The sequence below is a fragment of the Exophiala bonariae genome, assembly GCF_035927105.1.
Source record: "Exophiala bonariae strain CCFEE 5792 chromosome Unknown scaffold_20, whole genome shotgun sequence".
Lineage (NCBI taxonomy): Eukaryota > Fungi > Ascomycota > Eurotiomycetes > Chaetothyriales > Herpotrichiellaceae > Exophiala > Exophiala bonariae.
In genome coordinates this window covers 214410-240660 of record NW_027042495.1, presented here as the reverse complement: position 1 = coordinate 240660, position 26251 = coordinate 214410, and the positions used below count along the sequence as shown (strand labels likewise).

The 26251-nt window shown below is 50.3% G+C and overlaps 10 protein-coding genes and 1 non-coding gene across 11 annotated transcripts; 4 read left to right on the top strand and 7 right to left on the bottom strand.

Moving 5' to 3' along the window:
- Positions 1-601: 601 nt before the first annotated feature.
- LTR84_005380 (uncharacterized protein) lies at positions 602-4446 on the top strand (the record flags this gene model as incomplete). The annotated part of the gene is made up of 2 exons (XM_064848949.1): positions 602-843; positions 927-4446. 2 exons carry the CDS (start codon positions 602-604, stop codon positions 4444-4446), a joined length of 3762 nt encoding a protein of 1253 aa, XP_064704163.1.
- Positions 4447-5784: 1338 nt separating this feature from the next.
- Positions 5785-6699, bottom strand: LTR84_005379 (uncharacterized protein; the record flags this gene model as incomplete). Its single annotated transcript, XM_064848948.1, has 1 exon — positions 5785-6699. The coding sequence occupies one exon, from the start codon at positions 6697-6699 to the stop codon at positions 5785-5787; it is 915 nt and encodes a 304-aa protein (XP_064704162.1).
- A 590-nt stretch (positions 6700-7289) lies between these two features.
- On the bottom strand, positions 7290-7943 carry LTR84_005378 (uncharacterized protein; the record flags this gene model as incomplete). Its single annotated transcript, XM_064848947.1, has 1 exon — positions 7290-7943. The coding sequence occupies one exon, from the start codon at positions 7941-7943 to the stop codon at positions 7290-7292; it is 654 nt and encodes a 217-aa protein (XP_064704161.1).
- A 522-nt stretch (positions 7944-8465) lies between these two features.
- LTR84_005377 (uncharacterized protein) lies at positions 8466-9332 on the bottom strand (the record flags this gene model as incomplete). The annotated part of the gene is made up of 1 exon (XM_064848946.1): positions 8466-9332. One exon carries the CDS (start codon positions 9330-9332, stop codon positions 8466-8468), a length of 867 nt encoding a protein of 288 aa, XP_064704160.1.
- Positions 9333-10216: 884 nt separating this feature from the next.
- On the top strand, positions 10217-10359 carry LTR84_005376. The gene has a single exon. It is a non-coding gene; the product is annotated as a tRNA-Ser (tRNA).
- Positions 10360-11080: 721 nt separating this feature from the next.
- On the top strand, positions 11081-12121 carry LTR84_005375 (uncharacterized protein; the record flags this gene model as incomplete). The annotated part of the gene is made up of 1 exon (XM_064848945.1): positions 11081-12121. One exon carries the CDS (start codon positions 11081-11083, stop codon positions 12119-12121), a length of 1041 nt encoding a protein of 346 aa, XP_064704159.1.
- Positions 12122-12543: 422 nt separating this feature from the next.
- Positions 12544-13263, bottom strand: LTR84_005374 (uncharacterized protein; the record flags this gene model as incomplete). The annotated part of the gene is made up of 1 exon (XM_064848944.1): positions 12544-13263. The coding sequence occupies one exon, from the start codon at positions 13261-13263 to the stop codon at positions 12544-12546; it is 720 nt and encodes a 239-aa protein (XP_064704158.1).
- A 618-nt stretch (positions 13264-13881) lies between these two features.
- LTR84_005373 (uncharacterized protein) lies at positions 13882-15165 on the bottom strand (the record flags this gene model as incomplete). Its single annotated transcript, XM_064848943.1, has 1 exon — positions 13882-15165. One exon carries the CDS (start codon positions 15163-15165, stop codon positions 13882-13884), a length of 1284 nt encoding a protein of 427 aa, XP_064704157.1.
- A 1375-nt stretch (positions 15166-16540) lies between these two features.
- Positions 16541-19081, top strand: LTR84_005372 (uncharacterized protein; the record flags this gene model as incomplete). Its single annotated transcript, XM_064848942.1, has 4 exons — positions 16541-16547; positions 16606-16857; positions 16912-17772; positions 17823-19081. The coding sequence occupies 4 exons, from the start codon at positions 16541-16543 to the stop codon at positions 19079-19081; spliced, it is 2379 nt and encodes a 792-aa protein (XP_064704156.1).
- Positions 19082-19968: 887 nt separating this feature from the next.
- Positions 19969-21558, bottom strand: LTR84_005371 (uncharacterized protein; the record flags this gene model as incomplete). The annotated part of the gene is made up of 1 exon (XM_064848941.1): positions 19969-21558. The coding sequence occupies one exon, from the start codon at positions 21556-21558 to the stop codon at positions 19969-19971; it is 1590 nt and encodes a 529-aa protein (XP_064704155.1).
- A 575-nt stretch (positions 21559-22133) lies between these two features.
- Positions 22134-23901, bottom strand: LTR84_005370 (uncharacterized protein; the record flags this gene model as incomplete). Its single annotated transcript, XM_064848940.1, has 5 exons — positions 22134-22190; positions 22303-22489; positions 22563-22792; positions 22867-23698; positions 23753-23901. The coding sequence occupies 5 exons, from the start codon at positions 23899-23901 to the stop codon at positions 22134-22136; spliced, it is 1455 nt and encodes a 484-aa protein (XP_064704154.1).
- Between the last annotated feature and the right edge of the window lie 2350 nt (positions 23902-26251).

Below are 26251 nucleotides of genomic sequence, written 5' to 3'. Positions count from 1 at the left end.
GGCACATGTGAGGCCTCCCCGGTTGATGGTTAGACTTGCCCAAGGGCATGCCGCTCTCTGCAGCCTCTCTACATGCTCTCGACGCGATTGGCATATCATCTCGCTTAGCCACTGGGACCTTTGCCTAAAGCGTCCTTGACCAGAGTCTCTTGTGGCTACCTCCCGAACACCCTGAATTGAGTTTGATGCCCTTTCAGCTTGGGAGCGTCCACTGGAGTGCTCTCTGGGTACTCCGTAGGTGACTCTGGTGTTCCGTCCGCTGACCCCAACTTATCCATCACTTGGGAACTGGCCACACACATCTTTTGACGTCTTGAGCCTGATCGTTCTCATCAACCATCGTACCTCCGATCGTCTTTCATCAACAACATCTCGTCGATATGGTCAGCAACTGAGTCAGCCATCCCATCGTCATCCGTTCGCATCAACAGGGAGGTGTGCGCGGTGCTGTTTTGTGCAGCTAAATCGCCTGGTGCCTCGCGACGCGTTCATGGAGAGTCATGGATGTTTAGCGTGCCAGTGCCCATCAGCCATGTCAATCTGCTTCAACGTCTCGACACTCCTCCATGCTTCATGAGGAGCCCTGTGATTCATTAGCATCATGACACCCAAAGTGCTGGTGCGTCCTGCTTCCAGAGGCAGTTCGAGGGAATCTTACGACGGAATCTCGCCTCAGCCACTCGACCTAAATCATGAGGCTCCAACTTCTCCGTCTCGGTCACATGATCATCCACCGACCATCGATTTTCAGCCAGAATCTCCAGCCACCATTCGTTCAAATCATCAGAGCAGTCGCAAACCCGCGGTGAAGTTCCACGAGTTGCCGGTCAAAGCGATCTCCAGGTCTGTCCTTGCCTCGACTCGCACTTGCTCCTCTGAAGCTGTTGTTGTGACGAAGCGAGCGACGATGTACTGACAATCTACAGGATTCTTTGGTCGGTGGATGCCAATGATTTTGCCTCTTTGGCCATTCTCAATCGCGCTTGGTACGCCGTTGCGCAAGACCGGGATCTCTATGCACATCATCTTTCTCGGTGTCCCTCCTACGCTCTCGCCAATACCGTCATCACCGGGCCGTTTCGAAAAAACGATCTGTACCGGTTGAAATCAAAGTTTGCCGCAGAGGTCCGCCGAAATCTATTCCAGGCTTATCTTCGTCCTCGGCAGACGCTCATCAACCTGATCTCGGTCAATGCAAGTTCATCGGCCGCATTGCCTGGCGCGGAAGCTTTCCGGTTCGCCTTTTCGCCCAATGGTCAGACCATCCTCGCTCTGAGCTCCTCGAGGATCTATGTCATCGATGCGACCACGGACCCTATTGGTGTACGGAAGGAGCTGAAGACTCAGAGAAGACCTCTCTCGGCTTCTGTCACTGACGATGGAACCATTCTCGCCGTGCTCTCCTCACGGCATCAGGCCAATATCTACAACATTGGTCCTGACGGGGTCAAACATGTCCAGGTCCTCGTCATGGACAACCCACCAAGGACGATTGCGCTCGCGCCCGAAGGTACCGTTCTCGCAGCCGCTTACGAAGGTGGTGTGGAGGTATTTTCTTTGGCCCCCAGCGCTCTATCCACGGATCGACGAGCAGTACGAAGCGAAGGAGTCGACATCCTGGGTTTCTCGGGAGACGGTTCGATGTTGGTAGGTAGCACTCAAAGTCTCGAAGAACCGTCGTCGGTTGTCATTACGGCACCGTTTTACACCGAGAACGATCTACCGCCCAAGGAAGTCCACAGTCGTATGTGGACTACCCAGATTCTCTTTCCCCAGATCAGCAGTATCTGCAGTCATGCAGAACTACTTCAAGGCCATACAGAGGGAGATGCCAACTGGCTGTTTGCATACGACCACACCTTGATGTCGTATCGAGCTGTTCGAACGGACGACACACGCACGGGCGTGGCCTATTTCCTGAATCCTGCCAGCGCACGGCGCTTTAGTTTACCCGCACCGTCAACGGCGCCAACGGCGACTGTCTGCGGCACACTGGTCGTTGCAGCTTTCAGTGGGAGTGGCCTGTGGATCTACGGTGTCCCAGAAAAACTCGACGTGAGCCCTGATATGGGTTCCGTGGTCGAAAGCCACGAAAAACGTCTTCACGGACGGGGGGTCTCTTTGACGTCGGCGACCGGTCACATGGAACCCTTGATGGCGTATTCACCGTCCATATCAGGAAGCAGTGAAGACTTCGAAGACGATTCGATCGCTGCCAAAGTCGACTGGCGAGAGAGTCTGTTTGTCAAATGCCAGCAAATTCGTAGCATCGACGGTTGTACGGCAGTCAAATGGGTCGAGAAAAGTGACGACCGCCCCTGTGCTTTTAGTGGGAAGAGGTTGGTCGTGGTGGCCCCCGGAGGCGTCAACCAGTTTGTGGAAGAATTGGGTGACGAGACCATGCCGGTAGATGGCTCTCGTGTCTCGATCCTCGATTTTGATTATGCCCCTTCAATGGCAGCTGACCGTGAAATCACAATCGAAGTTGGTGAGGAAGAGCCCGAGCTTCTGACGGAACAGATTGGCGACATGGATATTGAGGTCGCCATGGAGCGACGGCGGACGGTCCGGCAAAGAGGTGGAAGGGGAATGCCTCTTGGTCGCTCGATCACAACTGCGTCACCCTCTCAGGGGTTGTGGAATCAGCGACGTCAAAGTTCATCACAGCCAAACTCTCCTCTCGATGTAGATGCACAGATCGAGAGGGCACAGGCACAGGCACAGGCTGAAGCGGCCCGTTCGCCTCGAACTCCCTCCTCGGCCACTCTGCACCGGTCTGCCACCGCCGCTGGATTCACTACCGCTCGGTATCCACCCCGACCCCCTCTCGCTGCGCCAGGCGATGACAGCGGGCATGTTATGTACCACCGAGCTCCTGGGCAAATGTATCCGCCGGGGGATGGCTGGGAGTCTCCCCCTCCTCCATACACCAACAACAGCCACGGATCGCCACATCTTCATCCAGGAGCCATGCTCGGCTCTCCACTAGTACAACCGCGTCAAATGCAAGGCCCACCTACGTCACCAATGCCCTTGCTGGGTATTCCAGAGAACGTCAACCTACAAATGCGCGGGCAGGGACAACCATCCTCATTTACTGCTAACCACGTTCCCCCCATGCCTCCGACACAGACACAGCGTCCATTCCAAGTCTCCCCATTTGCGGCCCAGAACGTCTCTCCCATAACCCCGATGGGTGGGAGTGGTATCAACGGGCTACCACAACCCAATCACTACGGTGGAGCTCCTCCAAGAAGTGTGTCTGGACCCAGCATCGTCTCGAGTGGATCCAACGGACCGTTACCGCCCATGAATCCAGCATTCGGCGTTCCTGTCCTGCCTGTTTCGAGAGATTCTTCCTCTCGGCCAGTCTCTCACGATGGGAGACCGTCTCCCTTTCAGACCCCAAATTCTCAGCGCGTTCCAGGTGATCACCCACGTCCCTCACCACCACCTATGGACAGCCCTGTCATTTCTCAACAGCAACAGGCACAGAACCGCCTATCAAACTCCTCCGTGACCCTCACGGGTGCAAATTTGCAAGCTCGACTGAATCACCCCGTCCCACCAACACCTCCATCGCTGGAGCAACTGCGCCCTTCACAAGAGAGCCAGCGGAGACATCAGGTAGCGCAACCGAACGGCCTGACCCAACCGCCCACTCAGGCTACGCCTGGAATGCCATATGGTTTAGGATTTGGGCCAGGCGATCCCATGGCCAATGTGGCCCGCCAGCCGTCATCTGCTCAGCGAAAACCCGTGCCGTACACTGCAACTAACGGCGGCGCTTATGCGACCCAGAACAACCCAAATCGAAATTTTAGTGGTGGCCCCATGGGTCAGAACACTCAGAACTCGTCGATGAACAATGGATGGAACGCACCAGGCGGTGCGGGTTTACCGGCATTCCACAAACAACTGGGTCTGCCAAATGGGGACATCAGGCACGGTTCTCGAGGCAGCGGAAACTCGAACCCAATGTCATCGTCCACTCCCGACCTCCTGGCCGGGATGAACCACCAACGACCGATGCCCGGTCGGCTCGACACGGGTCAAGGTCCGCTTAGACAGACAGACCCTCGACTCTATCCTAACCACCCAGGCCATGTCCCTTCAGCTTCCACGGGCATGTACGGCTACCCACAGCAACCCAACCATAACCCACAACTCCACTCCCAACCATCCCTCCAAGCCCCTTACCTCCAGCAACCCGGCCAAATGCCAGGATCATGGCTGACTCCAGATGCCCCTGAACTGCGCGGCCGACGAGTCTCATCCGATCCGACCATGCTGGAAACACCGTCGAAGAAGAAGAAAGCAAAGCGGAAGAAAGGCGACCCGATCGCCGGCCCCGGCAGATCCCAGACACCCATGCCGGGGCCGGAGGCAAGCCAGCAACAACAACAACCTCAGGGGAAGAAATCAAGTCGCTGTGTGGTAATGTGAATGAAAAACGGACTAGAGGAATCTTTGCGCATGTGATTGCGATTGTGCGGAAAGCGAACGAAAAGTCGATGGGATTTGACATGGTAGAGAAATATGTCTCTCTCTTTCTGCTCGATCTCATTGAACCCCCTTTTCTATGATATGTGTGTCCTCCCTTTTTTGGCCATAGGAAATCTAAATATCTTTTATGTGTTTCTATGTCCGGGTTTGTGCCTTGCAATCTGTGACCAGTGCTACCTTCTCCACCACGCCTTAACTGAACGTGCTTTCCTGCTCTCGCTCGAGACAGCCTTCGGAAGCTCATGTTATCGACCCGGTCGCGACAAACTCCTCCCAAATCATACGCTCTTCAACCTCTTCCTCGTCGACTTCTTCATCAACCGTGCGTGATTTCGTGGCCTCTCGCTCAAGGGTCTCTGGGCTTCTTCAAGTGGGTGAGAATGCCTCGAACCACTGGTGTCTACACAACAAACGACCCCATGGCCAAGAGCTCAAATCGCCGTTTAGTGATGTAAAGGACATGGACTTGAAAGCGCTTGCTTTCGATGTGTTTTGTGGAAATCGAGATTCGGGAAGTGAGTAGAATTTAGTTTTGTAGAGGAATATTTGCTACTTTCTGTGTAAATATGATCTCAATTACCGAGCCCCTTTTCGAGAAAATGGAAACATCCCTTCTTTGATTTACAGGACAATCAATCAAGTCTATAAGTCCCTGCATAAAGTGCCGAGAGCGCCCTTCAACCTTCCTTTCTCCCAGAGCCTGCTTGTTAGATTAGTCTTGCTTTCCACCACGGCCATGAAATGATGCTCCATGTCTACCTAAGTTCCTATGTCAATTTCAACGCCATTTTCGCCATTGACACCTACAGAATTGATACTGCTGCTAAGCACGAGGAAAATCTAGAGCGTCCGATGAATTCATGACTCGAGTTGAGATGAGAGAATAGAAAGGGGTCGAAAGTTGGGGTGCTAAGTAAATTATTGAATAGCATTTGACGCCAGGTAAAATGGTTCTGTCTAGCTCTAATAGTGGCACGGACATATCTCCTCACTGTGAAAGGAGGGTTCTTCTGTCGAATGCGCTTGGTGAGCTGTTTGCTCGTGCTGGGGCAGACCTCCGCTAGCTTTCGTTACCAGTCTCCGCTGGTGGATTGAATTTGATGAACTCGTTTTTGAGCTCTTCGCTCGTCCGCGCCGGGCGGATTAGCAGTGGCTTTCGTAACAAGTTTGGCGCGGAGGCATGTCCCTCATAGCTCTGTCAGCCATTCTGTTGGCGTAATGACATCGATGCTTTCACCGAACAGTTGTTCATGTTATTCTTCGACCTCCTTTAAACGCTCACCGGTAGTATTTCTCCATGTCCGAGGGAATCATGCTCCAAAGAGCCGATTGCCTTGGCTTTATATTCCCTTCACGATAGGTGGCCTCCCAGTCGAATTCCAATTGATCCTCCGTGAACCACGTGGACTTGGGCATGGGAAACCTGAAACAGAACTCGTTGGGTAAGATCGTCAGTCTGTAACACCAAGTTTTGGCGTCGACTCGCCCTATTACCTCGACCGGCAGCTCGCTCGGCGTGATCATTGCCCTATCTACACTGGGATCACGCTCATCTTCGGACTCTTCGTGGAAGACTCGTTTTGGATCTATAGCCCCATGCCTCAAGCGAACTGCGGAGATCTCAAAAGCATTTTTCGACCAGTAAGCGCCCTTGCCATCATCCTCCGCCCATAAGCAAAGAAATTTAGCTTTGATACGAAGCCAATGGCCTAGCTCAAGCGCCGCTTCATCATCGTGTTCTTCCAACTTCCCCGTGCCTTCATCGTGTGTATGAGCGCTTTGCTCCCCGGCTCGTTCATCGCGCATATCACCCCGAGATTGTTCATTCAAAACAGGTAAGTTTTTGTCTTCTGGAGCAATCCAACGCTTGCCAGTAGCTTCAGCAGTCTCACTTTGGTCCGGAAGATCAGCCATACGGTCCAAAGGTGGTGTTAGAGTGCTTGGACTGTCGCTGTCTGAATCTGCGCCCGACTGCTCAATAGCAGCAGGAGGAGTACGCTCTTGCATCTGGACGCCTTGAAGGTAGCAGGAATCTTCCACGCTGAAAATTCCAGAGTAGTGGTGGTGCTTCTCGCCGAATTGAAGCTTGTGCTGAATGTAGACTGCTTCAACAACAGTACTTGTGAATAGTTCGGTTAGGTCGCTCGGTCCTCGGTTGCGTACGGCGAGAAGATGAGCTCTAAGGACAGACATTCTGTACTTATAAAGATATGCGGACCGTCTTCGAGTCGCTGCCTCAGATGCGCTGCCTCCGAACCGCTTTCTTTTGAGAGACTGCCTTTGAATCACTGCCTTTGTAGGCTTTGTCTTCAAATCTCTTCTTTTCATTGTTGATTTTCTTCGCCCTAGCTAGCAATGCTCGCTAGCGAAACTGGATCCATTTGGGAAAAGGGTAGTACCGGTCGACTCAAATTGTCGCGCATGAAGGAGGTGCGAATGTTCTTCAAGCAGTTATGTGCTGGCCATGGGTCTCCAACCCCTAATGAAAAAAGCATCACCAACCAACTAGACGTACTCAAGAATTCTCCCACATCCTATGATCTCTTCGCGTCACAGGTAGTCTCCTTTGCAATGCACGGTCTCATCCATGGAGCCGCCTATTGTTCCGTCAATACCCTCAGTGGCATTGGTGAAGCGTGCAAGGCCGCATCACCAGCATTCACATCATCCTTGACCTCAGCATCCAGATCGACCACGATGTTGGCCTCATCCTTCATTTCCACGTCGATGTCCTCTTCTTCCATAGGCCCAGCTTCGGCATCAAAAGCCAATTGTCCTTCAGCCTACCACATGGCGTCCGCGACGGGAAATTCCGTGCTGCCCGACATATACAGTCGATAGTACCACATGTCTTCGTCCAATAACTTCTCTATCTCGCTCTGGGCGCGTCCCTTGAGCCATTCTGCATTGCGTATACTATTGATCTGATTGCCGTTGTCGTAGTATTCTTCACTACGCTTGTCCTCGTCCTCATCAAAGTCCAAATATTCGTGGCCCATGCGACTAGCGGTTATCTGATATGGCATTTTCGACCAGTAAGATCCCATGGTATTTTTCTCTGCCAATTTGCTGTCCTGTTGACCTAGGATGCGAACGTAGTCACCTTTTTTGAATGCTGGTTCGTACTCATAGAAGTTGTCGACACTCAATCCGTCGTTTACATCATTCTGAGACGCATCTTCATTCTGATAGTAGCTGGCAAGAAACGAGCGAATATCGTCTTCCGGGGCATTCCATCTTTCGGGGACGTGAAACTCACTCTCAGTCGGACTTGGGCTATCATCGCCCGACCAGTCCGACATAGTAATTGCGGTGCTAGAACTAGGTGTCATAATTTGAGAGCGGTGGATGCTGGAAGGCGCGCTTGAAAGCTCGGCCTCTCCCTGGGCAGCTTCTGTTGATTGTGCCATGCGAATCGGCTTTGGGAAGATGGTCATCTGTGGGCTTCGCACGGGGCGTGCTGTCTTGACTTATTTCAATGATGAGAAAGGAAGATCCTTGATTCAATGGATATTGAGGATGTTATGAGATCGAGCGGTCGTAGGCGAAAAGACCTGTGACTGAGGGGCAACTCAGGCAGAGTCCAGGTAATGGGTCAATGGACGTGCAAGGTCACTCGTTTCAAGGATGATGACACTAGAGTTTCATGGGTGATGGTGTACAAGACCAAGTACATGTTGCTGTATCAGACCGTGGGGTCTCATAAGTTCCAGTCAATCTGCAATAAAGAAGCATGGCTGAATTGAAACCAAACCAAAGTCAAGCTTTATCGCATTGCTAATTGATTGATATCGCAGATCTCGAACTGCAAGGCCTGTATTAAAGTGAATGATGGAATAGCTAGGACAGCAACGCAGGTTTTTAGAAACTCAATCATCACCATCGTTACAGAGCAGCCAAAATCCAAGCTTTACCAACGTCGCAGCAAAGGAGATACGTCTCCCTCCCGCTTTTACTCGTCATGAACAGCCTCGAAAATTCAGGGAGAGCGTCGCGATGGCCACCTCTCCATGAAAATCGTCCTGAATCCTTTTTTCGTCTGTCATCTCCTGATCACCGTAGTCCAAGGGCACCGTCTCCTCTTTGGCATCATCGTCCTCAATACCGGATCCACAGTCTGTCATCTGGTCTTCATGGTCCCAGTCCGCTTCAGTATCAAGGACGAGCTGGTCTTCCGCCCACCACGTAGCATCGGCCAGCGGATGCTCGTTATCCTCCGAAGACATGTCTAGTTTGTAATACCAAAACTTGGTATCTGGTGAACTCCCCTTCGCGCAGTAGCTCGGGGTATTCCTCGCATCGTGCTTACGATTACGCTGCCCGTCTTGCATCTCATCATCAGAGTCCTCGCTATATTCATCTTCATGATCATCGGAAGATTGCCCGACTGAACAGAATCCCTGTCCCAGAACATCAGCCGTGCATCGTAGGTCAGCTACCCTGTACAACTTCTTAGACCAGTAGCGCCCTGATCCGTCTTTCTTAGCCCATTTGCTATTCTCTTGGCCCTGGATACGAACACAAGCATCAATGCTGAATGCTGGCTCGTATTTATAGTCACCCGGAGTGCTATCATCCAACCAATTGTCATTGCTGTCGCTCCAATTCCACCAACTGTCTCGAAAATGGCGAGCAAGGGTACGCCAAACCGTATCTTCCGAGGCATGCCAGCCTTCATTAACATGAAATGCTCCTTCAACAGGACTATCAGGATCTGACCAGTCTGATGCGGCAATCGAAGCGGTTGGACTTGGTGTGAAAATTCGGGATTGGAGAATACATGGCGATTCGTCTGGAGACTGGCTGCTGGTCCACAAACCTTCCATGGCTGAAGGACTGGCAGGACCCGAAACCTTAGGTCAGGTAATCCTGTTGGAGGCAAACTCTGAGTAAGAGAATATGAAATTGTAAATGTGAAGGTCGTTGCTCTTTGATTTGAGGTAGAGCAGTCGAAGAAAGGCTATTATAGTTGGGTAGAAGCCCAGGCAGAACTCACGATGTTGGGCCAATATCGCCCGCGGCCATTCGTGACCAGGTTTCAAGGAGGAGAGGGCGCTTCTGGTCATGCAGGCATCTGCTGGTGGGTTTCACGAGTAGACTTGACGTATAATTTATAGACTAGGACAGGTGTAATCGATTTTGGGCCTAAGCAGTTGTGTTCGAGACCGTACCGCTGGCCACAGATCAACCTGCTCAACTACTGCTTTGTGTAGTCAAGCTATCTCGGATGAGGCTGAAACCTGCTGTTCGATGTCATTGATGTATTGAAACGATGCTTAGATGATCTGCTACTCTCACTTGTCCGTTGAAGAGGGTCCAGAAGAGATGTCGAAGTAAATGGACGGAGGACTTCACGACGGCAAGCCCAGGACTCGTACTCAGCATGCCAACGCTTGTAAGGAACCGACCCAGAATCCATGGGAACCGGCGGCTCAGAGTATTCCCATAAATGTTCAACCATATACGTCCATGTGATGATCTTGCAAGTACTCCATTATACCTGGCTTCAGGAGAAGTATTTGACGGACATAAGGAGTGTCGGTGGATGTAGTTCGGGAGCTAGGTTCTGCGAAGGTGATTTGTTGGGGCCCTGAGATGAGTGCCGCGGTGTTACATCACACCTGTCACTTTTTGTCATACATATATTTTTTTGACGGAAATTTTTCTCACAATAACCACAAAGTCTCGACCAACTGGGCCTTGATTGATTGACACTTTGGCGGAGTGGTTAACGCGATGCCCTGCTATCCTCTAGTCTAGGCATTTCCTTCGGGGTATGTGAATTCCTGGCTCAAGTGGTCAACCAAAAACTAACTCTCACCTAGAGCGCAGGTTCGAATCCTGCAGGTGTCGGTGTGCAAACACTTTTTTTTGGCACCTTTTTTGCTCGTTCTAAGAGAATTCTTTAGTCAGCTTACTTTCCTTGAGGGTTCTCGAACTCTAGGGATAGGGAATTGTAGCTAGAAACCCTACTACTATTACAATCGAGGCTCGTTTTGACTTATTCGACTAAGCTTAACACGGCTATATTAGATACGATCCTACCTACGCAGTCCCCAAGCACCGAGACTATTCTGTTAGCACCGCTAATCTAATCATACTCACATTGTATTTACCCCCAGATTTGTCTGTGTCCGCATAGGCTGTTCATGCCCGTTTGTGAGAGATTGCGCTTCTATCACGTTGTACTGCAAATCCAAGTTTCTGGCATACGTAACTATTCATATTCCACCAAGATCGAATTCGGGCAGCTGCCTAAGCATCTGAGCCTGCAATGTTGACACGAGCAAAAGCAAAGGTCGTCTCTGCCCCCCCGCCAAAGTCTCTCCTAACTTATTCTTCATCGCCTCATATGCGATATACGTCATTTTTCAAGCCTCCTTGGCGAAATGCGGGACATGGGTGATTAACGGGTTGCTTTCAGGCGACCAAGCCGCAAGGTCATCCTAGAACCTTGGTGGCTCATCATGAATATAAATACGTGAGTTGTTCGGGTAGGTGATTGAGAACGGCGAACCATGGAGACCACCTCAATCTTGCTTGAATCACAACATTTCAGACAACCTCCAAAAATATGGCCACGAAGAAAGTCGTTCTGATCACCGGCGCAAATGGTCATATCGGCTTCCGGGTCTTGGTGTTCGCACTGCAAGAGGGATACAAGGTGAGAGCAGCGGTTCGGAACCAAGAAAAAGCCAGCCGCATCTCGGCTGCACAATCAATCCGAGCTCTGGAGCCGGGAGAAGACCTGACCTTCTGCTTTGTGCCGGATCTTCTCCTGACCGGCGCTTATGACGATGCAGTGAAAGACGTCGACTACATCATCCACATCGCCTCGCCAATCGAAAGCGGAATTACTCCAGACCAGTATGAAACACACTTGATCCAACCTGCCGTCGGAGGGACTTTGGGCATTCTCACCGCGGCGCAAAAGTCTCCCACCGTCCGGCGCATCGTGATCACGTCCTCCATCGTCGCTTTGATCCCGTGGTACGACCTGTACGAAGCCGAGACAGGCAAAGTCTTCAACGAGCAAAGCCGCATTGACGACCTATCCGGCCCATACAAGAGCGAATCCGAGGCGTACGCGGCCAGCAAGGCACGAGCACTCAATGCTACAACGCGATTTTTGGAGGAAGAAAAGCCGCACTTCGATGTTGTCCACGTCTGCCCGAGCTGGGTCCTTGGGAAAGACGAGCTTGTCACGGAGAGCAAGTACATCACGGTCGGCACGAACGGGTCGGTGTTACGACAGGTCCTCGGCGTGAAGCAGGAGTCAGCGACGCCGTCGACCTCAGTCCACCTCGACGACGTCGCCACAGCCCACGTCAAGGCTCTGGAGCCAAGTGTTCCATCTAGTTACTGTCTGGTCGCGCAATCTGGTGGAGTGCAGGGAACGACCTGGAGCGATGCGATCGAGATCGTGCAGCGCCGCTTTCCCCAAGCCGTAGCTGCTGGGGTTTTGCCTAACAACGGCTTTGCATCGACCAAGCGGACCAAGATCGATGCGTCGGAGACTGCAAGGTTGTTGGGAATCGATTTCAAGAGCTACGAGGAACAGGTTGTCGGTGTGGTGCGGCATTACCTCGAGCTCAAGGGCGTCGAGCCGAGATGAAAGTGCCTGTTGGCCCCTGACAGGATAAGTGCCGATCTTCCTCTACAAAAGATTCAGACACGCCCATTGAGAAGTTTTAAAGGGGAAATTTTGAGCCATTGGCTGGCACGTTGTATTTATTCTGACCACCTCCTTCAGCAACCCATGTACATTGAGATCTCATTGACCTCTGATGGTCTCTTTGGAAGAACTCCCACAATTCTAACACTCTGCATCTTATTTGATCTCACAATCAGGTGAAGTATCTCGAGCAGCTGGTCATCGCCACAGCCTAAAACGCTCTGCCATGAGAATCGTGTGGTTGCCATGCAACTCTCAGACTCCTTTGCTGTTCAGCGCCATCATCCATATTCTCCACCACAAAGATGCATGAGACATGATCGACCAGTCCAGGTACTCTCCAACACAGCATCATCCATGTTCTAATTCCCATCTATGTCACCAATGCTTTCACCTTCCATGCAATTTCCCCCATCGGCCTCGAGGTCTGGCGGATGATAGTCTTCTTCGGCATTGAACGCCAGCCATCCTGCAGCGAACCAAGGCGAGAGAGTCCCAGGAAAGAGGGGAAATTGGCCACTATTGTACCAGAGCTTGTAGCACCATTCATACTTCTCACGTAAGTCACACCCATCACAGGGTTCGTTTCCGTCGGCACCAACGCAGTCGTGATCAAAGCTGTCGTCAGGAATGGCCTCGCGTGACGCAGTCATCTGCTCCTCCTCCCATTCCTCCTCGGTCCATGACTTCTCGTCCTGTGAAGGAAAACCACAGCGCCGTCTTGCAGCGAGGATGTGATATGTTGACTCTGACCAGTAACTTCCATCGTCCTTGTTCTTTTTTCCGAGTGTCGATGAGTCTGGTCCCTCCTGTCGGATGCACACCATTTGGCCGACTGAGAATCTGGGTTCAATCAAGTCAACGTTGTTGATATCGTAGGAATCGGTGGGCACGATATGTTCATCTTCACTGTCTGGGTGCTCCTGTTGGTCAATCATGTATTCGGCCATGATCGCTGCTGCTTCTGGTCCAGAAACATAGAAGCCGTTGTTGGTCTCGGTATCGGTGTCCGTCTGAGATTCTTCGTCTTCAACCGCTAATGGCAGCTGATGATGGTGACGTCGAGACTTGCCGCCAGCCATGTGGGGAGATTGCCAGAGACTGGTGTAGGTGTGGAGTGTGTGAGGAGTGTCTTGATTTGACTGAGAGAATTGGGGACTGCTACAGCGTTGTGGTGACAGATGGAGTGGACGCCGCACAGGCTGGTCTTGATGAACACGAGTCAGATACTGGTAGTTGAGAGAAAGAATTGGACTGGATGAGGAAAGTAAAGTAAACCCCAAGTGGGAGAAAGGGAAGCGACGAAACTTTGAGGGATTTGGCAACACAGGAAGGGAAAGGGAAAGGGCAATGGCGTGTCGGAAAGGCAAGAAGTAAAGGAAGGGAGGTGATTTGAGGAAGGCTGAGCTTTTCTGAAGTCAGCAACCTCTTGTTCTGGCTGTCTAAAGTACATAGTCTCGTCATCAGACTGGCAGCAAGTCGTCTTGATCGTTTATCGAGACAGAATAATATCACATGAGCACAGTTTGCACCCGCACAGCAGGTCAGCAACTTGTACTGCAATATTCACCATCTCAACATTGCAACAAAGCAATCACCAACATGGCTTCCACCTTACATGACCACGGCAAGATTGCATTACCCCCTGGTCTCCATCACAGGTGCGATTGCAAGAAGATTTCCTATTGATAGCAGTCTTTTCACCAATTCCAGAAGCGGCGGCGTTTCGCATTGTGTGGATTGGCATCCTCCTCAAAGTTATTGTTCTCAGCGCGACGCTTCTCTCCAATTTCAGGGTGGGCTGAATTGTTGCCTTGGGTATCGGTCTCATCGGTGTCCAAGTTCAAGTTTGGGAGTGAAGGATAGGTTGGTCGTACAGCACCGGCAATGCCTGTATCAGCCACTGCCTCCTTCTTCACTTCTTCCAAAGTCTCGTCAGTGATGGCCTTGTCAACCTCTTCATCATCGTCAATCACAACAACATCTGAGCCCTGAGCGGAAGGGATATCGGCAAGGCCAGTGGGAGAGTCAGATTCAGCGACAGCATCGTCCATTGCAGTATCACCGTCCTCTGAGTCGCTGTCATCATTGATGGGAATGTCTGTCAAGATCTCGCCGTCGCTCTCACATTCAGAAAGATCGTCCGTGGCCAGAGGTGCAAACTCGAGTTGAGATTCGTGCCAGAAGGCCACAAGAGGAACTGGTCCATTGGTACTGTCACTCATGTCGAGACGATAAAACCACTCGTTTCCTCTGCTTGTCCAATCAGGATTAGAAATGAAATCGTCTTCGTCCTCTGAATCAATTTCGGATTGTCTTTCAGAGGAATCAACACTTCCTGCGTCGAGATCTCTATCATCACTTTGCTTCTCGAATTCTTGGGACCTGAATTTTAGTAGATGGAAGATCTCATAGCCCTTGCGAATCTCGAGAATTTCAAATGCTTGCTCAGGTTCAGTCGACTCATCGTCAACCTCCGATTCTTTGTCGTTGTCATCATCGGCAAGATCGGCGTCATCACCGGTATCAACAGCCTCGTCATTTTCAACTGATGCTTCGTCATCCTCAAACTCGTCCTCATCGTCATCGGAAGTGTCATCTTGGTCAGTTTCATCATCGGATGAATCAGAAACAGCCCTGGTATAGACTTTGTCGCCAATATGGAAAAGAGGTTCATGGTCGGTAGTGAAATTGATATCATGGGGAATGTGCTCAATGCTTGAGTCAATAGCGTGATGCTGGAAAATAATGTCTACAGCTTCAGCGGTAGGGGCGAAATACGGCTCTCTAATTCCATTGACCTCAGGTTTCCATGGTTTGCCAACTCGAAATTCGCCTGCAATATTCTCTGTGGTCATGACGGCAGTGTCTGAAATCACTTCGGGAGGCTGGTGTGTCGGTTCGGCAGAACTAGAGGCGCGTTCGCGAAGCTCATATCTGGGACTACCACTGGGAGGTTCTCGAAGCAGGTATCTGGAAGACATTGTTGGGTGAATGAGGAAATTTGTGTGTGTGAGATGAGGATGAGAAGAGAAGGTAAGAGCAGGAGAAGGAATGGCATATCTAAGTGCTTTTATCTCTTTCACTGCCTTCAGATCACCATGAGAAGTCCGAGACACCATCGTTGGCCACCGCATACCAATGCCGGCTGCCTGGCAAGCTTAAACACTGCCTTGCCATGTCGTCTCATACATGTGCCCAGACGTCTCAAAGAGATTCCGTAGAAATATGCCTTACCAAAATAAAGATAGAAAATAAAGGACAACGCTCGGAGAACAGAGAGCAGTCACAAAGAAAGAGGCAATCTTGCCGTGGCTCAACTTGGGCATGTCATGTACGCACGTGTCTTGTCGCCGGCCCTACTGAAACACACTGAGTGACAGTCTCAAATAGTTCCAGCATAACTGCGACCTACCTTTGAGATCCGAAGCTGTTGAAAGACTTATGGAGAAGTCAATTACAAATGTGGACAAATGTTAATCCGGAGAAATGGACAGTGATCCAATGGGGGATTCGCAGCATATCTATGGTGCTTCAGACAAGGAGACCAACCATCGTCTAAGAACAGCTGAGCTGTTTGAGTCATTTGGATAATCAATAGCATTGCCATATCTGGCCTTGTGCAGTAAAGTCCACAGGATGTTCCACTTACCAGACTGGGTCACATAGAACCATTTACCTAGCATAGGCTTCGACTGTCGAGACAAGTAGGAAGCGAGAGTTCTGGTTGGTGATTTGTTAAAGCTTGCGTAAGCAAAGAATACACGAATTTGATGTTGTGCAGGCAATGCGACGTGTATCACACTGTCGGCGGTCTGGAGTTGGTCCGGTAGGCTCTCGCAAGAGCGGTGAAGCAACAAACGAGGTGATTCCCCGCTCTGGCACCAAATGACTGGAGACGGTATTTTCAACGCGCGTTCCTTTGGGTGAATGGCTCATTGAGAAGTTCCAGTGGCGGCCTCGTCCATCAATTGTGAATCTGATGTCGAAGTGGAACGAGAAGGTCAAGAGAAAGTTTTCTGGGGAACTTTAAGCATCGTTCAAATGACGAAGCAGATGCAGAAATCAGTGTATATTCGGCGCGAAAGTAGTGTTAATGATCTTGTCTGACAGTGAGACTATGCTCATTTCGCTTGCTGGACTTGGCGTTCTTCACCTCCTTTTCACTACTTAAGCCTGAAAGTCGTTACATCCAACTTTCTTTCAATCACCGTCGATACGCCTGAGATTGAGAGAAAGCGTAGCCACTTACCAACGCACAAAAATCATCATGGCGTACGATAATTGCCGAGACCCAGACGTCAGCTCTTGAACGATACTGATATCAATGGAAAGAACGCGTAGCGCCCAAATCTCAAAATGGCGGGTTAGTATACAATTTCGACCCCGATTCTGAACAAGCCCTCCCTGACGCCGTTCTCTAGAACCGAAATCCTCAGAAAAAAATGTCAATGCCGATGCTGGAGGTGGAAAAGCAATTCAGCAACCATATGTCTTCTTCCGAGATCACATCCGACCTTGGTTCCCTGACCCATCCTTCATCAATCTACATTACCTCTATTTCATCTTCACTTGCATAACTGCAAGCTTGATTTTCTGGGGATCTTCGACCCCAGAGAGAAGCGTTTCTTATGTCGACAGTCTTTTCCTCTGCACTTCAGCCATGACGGAGGCTGGTAAGTTGACTCTTCAAACCAAGCCGTTCATCATTATCATCTAAACACTCCTAGGCCTGAATACTGTCAACCTATCAGAGCTCAACACATGGCAGCAAGTAATGCTGTTCCTGCTGATCATCATAGGCTCGGCCATTTTCGTGTCGAGTGCTATCTTGAACATCCGAAAGCGGGCTTTTGAGAGAAAGTTTGCGGAACTGGCCGAAAGACGGCGCAACCACATGAAAGTACGCCATAACCTGTCCTTCTCATGGTCGAGGCGCCGAACGAGTGTGTCAGACCAGAGAGAAAATGCCATAATTTCTGGTGCCCTGAGAGGCACAGCCATCAAGGAAGATTACGCAGAACACGGTCGTACGGCATCCTTCAACTCGCAACGGCATGGCAGGACTTTGTCAGAGGCCACCTTGGAAATGACCGAGGTGGGGTCACAGATCGATGGGACGGTCCTTGACAGCGATGCGAATCATGTCCGATTCAAGGATTATCTCTATCCATTTGAACATACTGAGTCTCGACACCGAACCACGAGAAGACACCATGCAAGTTTCTTCGAAGGTCGTGGTGTTGGTGCACATGGGTTGGAGAATCATCCTCGCAATACGAGACCGATGGGCTACGATATATCGCTGGACGAGTCAGCCATAGAGGATGATGACACCGATCTTTCTACTCGTCGACCACCCTCTGGACTAGACAAGTATGTCCATACGATCAATGGATATCTAGGTCGAAACAGTCAGATTTATCATCTGACAAACAAGGAGAGAAGGAAGCTTGGAGGCATCGAATACGATGCTATCTGCCTGCTTTCTTGGGTCGTGCCATTATATTTTGTCCTCTGGCAGCTCTTAGGAGCATTAGGAGTCGGAGCTTGGATCTGGGTAAATCGTCCAGGCATGACTCTTACCAATGGTGAGCTATCCGATGAGAGTCAACTTCATCCATCATACTAACACCAGTAGGCCTGGACCCGTTTTGGACAGGTGCATTCTTCGCCATTAGCGCTTTCAACAATTCCGGCATGGCACTATTGGATGCCAACGCGACGGTGCTTCAAACGAGCTATTATGTCCTGCTGACACTGTCCTTGTTGATCTTGGCAGGAAACACCTGCTTCCCACCATTCTTGAGATTGATCCTATGGACCATGAACAGAGTGATCCCGCAGAACTCGCCCTCACTGAGATGGCAACGTCGACGACGGACATTACAATTCTGTCTCGATCACCCCCGAAGAGTCTACACCAACCTCTTCAACAGCAAGCAGACCTGGTGGCTGGTTTTCTCGCTGATCGCACTGAATGGCATTGACTGGCTGGCATTCGAGTTGCTCAATCTCGGCAATCCCGTCACGGAAGCCATTCCTACTCATTTTCGTGTCCTGGACGGTCTTTTTCAAGCCTTTGCCGTGAGAAGTGGAGGGTTCTATGTCGTTTCGATCCCCAGTCTCAGACAAGGCCTCCTCGTCCTCTATGTACTCATGATGTACTTGAGCGCATTCCCGGTGGCGATGACAATCAGAAACTCCAACGTCTACGAAGAGCGCTCCCTCGGTCTTTATGCTGAAGATTTATCCCGAAATATAGCGAGTGTCGACGACTACCAGCCCAACGACGAAGAGAAGCAAAGTCCCAAGCTCAACACCACCAACACACCCACCAACAACCGCATCCTCTCCAGCCTCAAACGCACCGTGGCCCTAACACGAGGCCCACCGACCACCCCGCGTCCCCAGTCGACCTGGACACGCCAAGACTTCATCCGACAACAACTGCGCAGCCAACTGGGCCACGACCTCTGGCTGATCGGGATCGCGGTGTTCATGATCACCGCGATCGAACAGGGCCAATTCTCACGCGACCCCGTCGTCTTCAGCACCTTCAACATCATCTTCGAGGTGATTTCCGCATACGGCACCGTCGGGATCAGCACGGGCGTGCCGTGGAACGCCTACAGCTTTTCGGGTGCGTGGCATACCGCGAGTAAACTCGTGCTGTGTGTGATGATGCTACGCGGTCGGCATCGCGGGTTACCGGTCGCGATCGATCGTGCGGTGCTCATGCCGGATGAGACGCTCGCGTGGGCCGAGGAGGAGGATGCGCATAAGCGCACGGGAAGCTTTGTCGGGTTGAGACGGCCGAGGACCTCGAGTCTGGGAGGTGGTGGTGTGCCGGGACCGAGTACTGTCACTGGTGCCAGGGATATTGGTACGATGGTGTGAGGTGAGATGGAACGTGGCGTAGCGGGAGACTAAAGGTGGGTAAGAGGGTGTTACGATCGTTCTCAGTGAGTAGTCGGGCATCCTTGGGGGGAAGTCAGAGTGCAAGATCGACAAGGGGGTCAAAATTGCATCGCGGAGGAGTTTCATTTTTCTCGACTTTCGTTGAAGATACCACCGGGGTTTCATTTTCCTTTACCTTCCTTTCGTTTTCGTTCAGCGAGGTCAGAAGCCAAGCATGAGATAGCGTTCATTTCCTATCTAAGTCATAGAGAGCAGAGAATAGAGATGTAAGCGTTGGGGAAATCCATATCAATACTAAACTCATGGCTGTAGTAAAGAACAAGCTTCTCATAAACTCACTCGACTTGTGCTCAGCGGTGGCTGACAAGGTTAAACCGCGACATCTCTGGGATTATTGTTCCATTCTAACAAGAGTACAAGATACATAGACGAAGAGCTAAGAGGCAGACAAAAAGGCTTTATGTGGACACCATAGATAGGTCCCTCTAGCTAACATAACTACCTAGGTAAGTGGTGATATTGATGGGGTGGTCGTCTGGAAAAGCACCGTGAGCTCCATAATCATCATTTCGTATACTCGCAGCCAGGGTATGCCAAAACGCCGGGGTGGGTAGATATATCAATACTATGGTCTTGGCGAGCAATGCATTGATTGTGGCATTGCTCTGCAGCTCAGTGAGACCAACCTCATTCCCGTGTATCAGCCCAATCATTCAAGATTATCCAATCGCCTGAAAGCATCACGTCTTAGGACTCTGTCAAGCACATGTCTCCAAGGACTTTGTGTGGCCTTGTTCATGTCCCAAAATAGATCCAACAACTCTCCATCATCACATCATAATCATCACCCGCTGGTTCAAGATTGTTCAGCTCGAACTCAATCCCTTGATATGCTCGTCCACGCCATCCACGACTCTCCGGATATGTCGCCCCTCGACCTCTCTAGCCCGGGTCCTGCCTTCCTCCAACCTCTCAACGCCAAGTCGAATACTCTCGATGTGCACACTCAGTGGAATCTCTTTGTGCTCGCGCAGCAGCTCTGCACTTCCCACACGTGTCCTTAACTCCTCGAGTTCGGCACCCATGCGCTGCAACGTCAATATTGTGCCGGAGACATGTGCCCATGCGACCTTACGGTACTGGCCGAGCTGGCGGAGAAGGGTGAGTTGATTGTTGTATTTGCCCAGCTTGCCTCGATTGCCACCAACAAGCGTCCACAGATGAGTCAGGATTTCGTCTTTGGATGCCTGCGCCGCAATATTGTCGTGCATAGCCACGGAATGAATGACATCGAGTCGGTCTTCCAGATTCTGAAGGACGAGAAGTAGAGCTTGTGCTTCTTCGATGAGTCGATCGATCTCCTCGGACACAATGCGGGTGTGCTTAACATATTGGTCGAGAAGGCGGTCTTCGGTGAATTGAACGGGCTTGAAGGGCGCGAGAAGCCTTTCCTGGAAGAAACTGGGGATCATTCCGCGAGAGGACTGCTTCACGTCCATGTCGTCGAGCACGCGTTGGGTCCAGCGCGCCGTACTAAGTACGATGTCCACGCCTCGACCAACATGGGAATTGAATTTCTGGAGATCGTAGCTAGCGATCCTGGCGGTCTCGATGAAGCCGTCGAATTCCAGGACCAACTCGTTGCGGGAAGCCAGTTGAGAGTGGCGTACGATCTGCCGAAGGTCGCGTATGGAGGTCTCAGAGCGTTTCATATCCATTGGGAGAGATACACCCGCTGCCGACTCGGACATGATCTCCTCAAAATGAGATTGCGTCTTCATCAGTTCGTCGAACTCGACGGGCGCAGAGCCTGATGAAATCGTAGGAGTGTCAACATCAGTCGAGGCGTAGTGGCAGATTGGCAAATGAAGCAACGAAACACCTGGAACGCGACATATTGGTGAGAGCGCAGTGTAGATGGAAGATGTAAGGAGATTCTGGATCGTCATGATGAGGCCGGCGAAGAGATAGGCGGCAACAACCCATGAGATAGGCTTCTTGAGTGTGCTCAGGGCACCACCCAGCACATCCAAAAACCACCCTCCGATCTGAAGAATGACTTCTATTGCTTGGTCGCTGAGCGATGTTGCATTGAGATCTTTCTGCGCAGCTCTCAGGGGTCTTTGTGATGGCCTTGATCCTGGATTGGGTTTTGAGCCGAGCCTTCGAGTTGGTGTGACAGGGTTGCGTGTTCGGACTTGTCGTCGAGTAGGTGAAACTTCATGGTCGATTGCAGGCATGATGAATTCCGGTTCCCCTTTTGCGGTGTAAGAACGTGAGTTAGAGTAGTTGGAAGTCTGATTCTCTTCTTCTTGCGAATGATTTGCGTGCCTTGAAGATCCGTTGGTCTCCTGTGATGCTGGAAGGCTTGGTGGTGTGCCGTCCCAACTCACATCAGAACTGGCGTCATCAACTACCCAAGAATCGTCGAGTTGAGATCTCGAGGCAGGGGCCATTGTGGACTTCCAGATCTAAGATGTCGAATTAAAGACTGCCTGTGTGTAAAGGATTGAAAGCGTGCTTGTGGAATATAGATCCCACCTGCCACGGGATGGCAGCCTTGTGTGAATGCCTCAGTTAATGGTGACCCAGCGGCACACAACAAAGGAATGTCAATGGTGAAAGGGTCCGCATTAAAAATACTGATAGCTTTGTACAATCACGGATGAGAAATGCAACTTACTCGGGCATCATCACAAAGATGTCGTCTACCGATTGTGTCGCCACCTTTGACGTACCATAAACAGAGATGAAGCGATCCAGGTCGCGTCCCAGGCCGCTATGTTGCGTGCTGTGACGTCATACACGCTCCTGAGTCGCGGAGCTGATCAAAAATGTGGCCCGCGAGTCAGTCGTCACGTCCGCCCACTGCACGGCTTGAACTACAGTACGGCTGATCATCACGCTCATATCTGCCACTCCGTTCGAGGACGTAGAAACACCTGTAGAATTGTTGAGTCTTAAGGATATCATTGTCGTATGAGTCTGACAGGATGGTCATCACTGCCTCGTTTAATTCTAATTCCTCCTCTCAAGCCGAAGCCTGGTAAAAGCCTTCGTTCATAATTTTCACAACTTGGTAAGAGATCTATCTCAAAGTAACCAATTCTTCTGCGCTTGTCTGTCGTGGGGAAATCACAGTTAGCAAAAGTACCACAACTCAAACATTCATAAACGAAATGGAAGCGTTTGGCACTTACCGGATGAATAGCAACAGTGCTGTCGAAATCCTTCTTCGTGGCGCCCATCTTGACGGCCACGCCGAAGCCTTGGGTCATTTCACCGACACCCTCACCGAGGATATGGAGACCGACGATCTTCTCCTCGGGCAGCAAACACACGAGCTTGAATTCGGTGGGGTGTTTGGCTTTCTCTTCCTTGGGGAAGCTGTAGGTAAACAGGTGTGTCAGTACATCGAAGGATTTTAGGGCAGGAAGGAAAAGTATAATAGATGACTTACACGTCATAGTACATGGCCGAGAACTTTGTGTGGTAGATCTTGATGTTCTCCTTTCCATATCTCTCAATGGCTTCGGGTTCCGTCAGGCCAGTTGATCCGACTTCGGGGTGGGAGAAGACGACCGAGGGGATCAATTCGTAGTTGAGATGTGATTCTTTGAGCTCTGGGGGTCCAAAAAGACGGTTGCCGAGTTGTCTTCCGGCCGCGATGGCTACGGGGGTGAGTTCGGCCTGTTTTCGGGTTGTTAGTACGGAGACGAGGCCTTCAAGAACGAGTTTTCCCCTTGAGAGGATGGAAAAAATACCTGGCCAGTGACATCGCCCAGAGCATAGATGCTATCCACAGATGAATTCTGAAATTTATCGACCACGATATGGCCCTTGGGACCGAGCTTGATGTCGATCTTGTCCAGACCAAGACCTCTCGTCTCTGGGCTTCTTCCAATGGCCCATAGGAGCTCGTTTGTGATGAGCTCGGATCCGTCGTTGGAGATAATTTTCAATTGCTTCTCGCGAGGATCTGTTTCGTCCACACCTGCTTGCAGCTGGATGACCTCTTTAATTCCCGGGTGGTTTCTGTGCACGATGACGCCAGCCTCCTCGTAGTGTTTGGTCATGGTCTCCTGGATCATGGGGTCGAATTTTCTCAAAAAGGTATTGCCTCGGATGAATAGGTGTGTCTCAACACCAATCGCATTCATGACTCCTGCCAGTTCGACTGCGATGTAGCCTGCGCCGACAAAGACCATCTTCTTGGGTAAATGCTCAATCAAAAAGTACTCGTCAGAGGTGATGCCGTACTCAGAACCCTTGATGTCCTCGGGCTTTGTGGGATATCCTCCAGTGGCAATGGCGATGTGTGGTGCGGTGATTCTGTAAGCTTCGCTTCCATCTTTGGGTTTGATCTCGAGCTCGGTCTTTGAAATGAAAGAAGCAGTTCCATGAATCAATTCTATTCCTTCTTTTGCCCAATTGCTTTCATATGCGCCGTTGAGAACCTTTATTCTAGCATGTCTCTTCTTGACGAAGGATTGGTAGTCGTGCGACACCTCTCCATATTTATAGCCGTAGTGTTTCCCGGCCTCAAGGGTTTCATTAATGGAAGCATAGTTCCAGGTCATCTTTTTTGGTACACATCTAGCAGAGAGCATCAGTATATGGACTCGGTGCGGTGTCCCAGGAGAGCCTCACCCGACGTTCACACATGTTCCGCCTGAGACGCCAGCATCAATGATGGCGGTCTTTGCACCGTACCACCCACTGGCTCTTCTGGCTGTGCCGGAACCACCAGAGCCACCACCAATTACGATATAGTCAAACTGCTTCGTGACGGGCGCCATGTTTAGCGTTGAGGACGAAAACTGTCTGGAAATGCCTGCAAGGCGAGATGTGGAGGATGACGCGGGGTTGACGGAGGGAATGGGGCGAGGAGAAAGAGTCGTGATGGATTTCTGGGATGCCAGATTCAGATGTGCTGGACGGAGAGAAAGAGCAGAGAGTTGCCTGGGAAGAGACCTGGAACCAGCGGACATATCACAGAGGAAGAAATAAATACTGTGGGAGAGGGCAGGGAAAGGAACTAATTATTTGTGTAAAGAACGAACAGCCAGCACGGCGAGTCGGCGACCAGTGATGCAAGTGTTTTTGTTGGAAAAGGGAATGAGTGGATAGCAAGCAGTTCTAGAACGCATTGATGATGTGATCTGCTGCGAGTTCAAGTGGTAGCATGCTGCGATGAAATAATTGCCAAAACTCCCCTCCACCAATGTCATCATTTCCCGAGGTTCAGGCCCTGGTCCACGCTGGTCGGCTGCTGACAAAAGCTCCAAGGCTTGCATCGCGATCGAAGAACCTTAGTCAGATGACTGAGCGGGCTGCAGGGACAAGAAAAATAGAGGGATTCATCCGATATAGGAACAGAGTCTCATCCATTAAGTCTGGGCATCAGGTAATGACCCAACCTAGTAATGACCCACGCGTTTTCCAGTCGCGTCTCATGCTCCTAGTCTCCTACAACACCTCATTACTCAACCACCTCCTTTCTATGTACGATATAATGGCATCAAATCGAGAGACTAGAATGCTCCAAGCGATATCCGACTACCAAAATTGTCGATATACCAGTATCCGCGCTACAGCGGCGGCAAATGACGTGGATCGAAAAAGCCTTGGCCGTCGACTACAGGGTGGTCTTTCACGAGTAACTACTCATGAATCACAACAACTCCTATCGAATCAACAAGAGCATATGCTCGTACGATGGATACTCGACCTTAAGGTGTAAGGACACCCTCCTAGCTTTACTTAAGTACGAGATCTCGTCGTTATTATTCGAGGTGTTCCAACGGAGCATTCGAGTATTGGTTAAAACTGGATATTACGATTTATTTAACGTCATCCAGAGATTCGCTCTAAAGTAGGTAAAAAGATCCATAGATTACGTCTCTAGAGCACTACTCCTAAGTCCTTAAATCGCTGGTTTAAGCATTTTAATACTATTCGAGAGCGATATTCAATACTCTCGAACCATATCTACAATATAGATGAGACTGGAATCGCCCTAGGCGTCTATGCCAATCAACAAGTAATTGGTAGGATTGGTACTACCTAATCTTACAAAGTAACACTAGAAAATCGTGAATGGGTCTTAATTATTGAGACAATATCAGCGACTAGTCGTCGACTATAGTATCTCGTTATATTTAAAGGAAATATGCTTCAATCAACGTAGTTTACGAATCTAGACACTCCTAACTATTCCTATACGGTTTCACCTAATGGATGGACATCAAATACTATTGGAATAGCTTGGTTACATCAAATATTCCTCCCTCAGACGGTAACGAATAGCTATCGACTCCTCTTACTTGACGGGTATAAAAGTTACGCTACGTACGAGTTTATGTGGCAATGCCATATTAATCGAGTGGTATTAGTCTATCTAATCTCTTATTCAAGCCATATTCTCCAGCCGCTAGATCTTGCCTACTTTTCGCTCCTAAAATGCCGTTATCGAGATGAGATTGCTAACTTAGCAAGGTACGACGACGCCTCGGCCGTAAAGAAGAGCAGATTTCTCAAAACCTATGAAAAAGCAAGCAATGAGGCCTTATCAACCTATCATATCCGTACGGCGTGGAATGCAGCTGGTATATATCCATAGGATCCTCGTAAAGTCATTCGATCGAGTCAAGTCCTTCAAAACAGCCAAAATGAGCGAATACTACCAACTACGCCACCGTCACGCAAGCAAGCTCAGTATATATCGAATGATATTCATACGCCACTTACTCGACAGCAAATACGACAGGAAACAGAGTCGATTTCAGCCCAGGAGACTCTTTCTCGCTTAGTACGTCGACTACTCCAAAAAACGGCTAAAGCATTCGACCAGCTACAATGGGATATCACTATTAAATCGCAACAGCTCGTTACTCAGCGTCAACAGCTAGATGAGCTAGTTGCTAGGAGACAACCGCGAGTCGCAATCGATTGTAATGAGGTATTTGCGAGTATCGAGACTATCAGGCAAGCTAGGCAAGGTATGGAGGCATTAGGGGCGACAGCGACGTCAACTACGCGCTCAACCACTAGGAATACCACTAGTAATAGACACTTGGATGACTCCTTGACACCATTCATGCATCAATTTAGTGTCAATAGCCCTGTAGAATAGGAAATTCATGATTT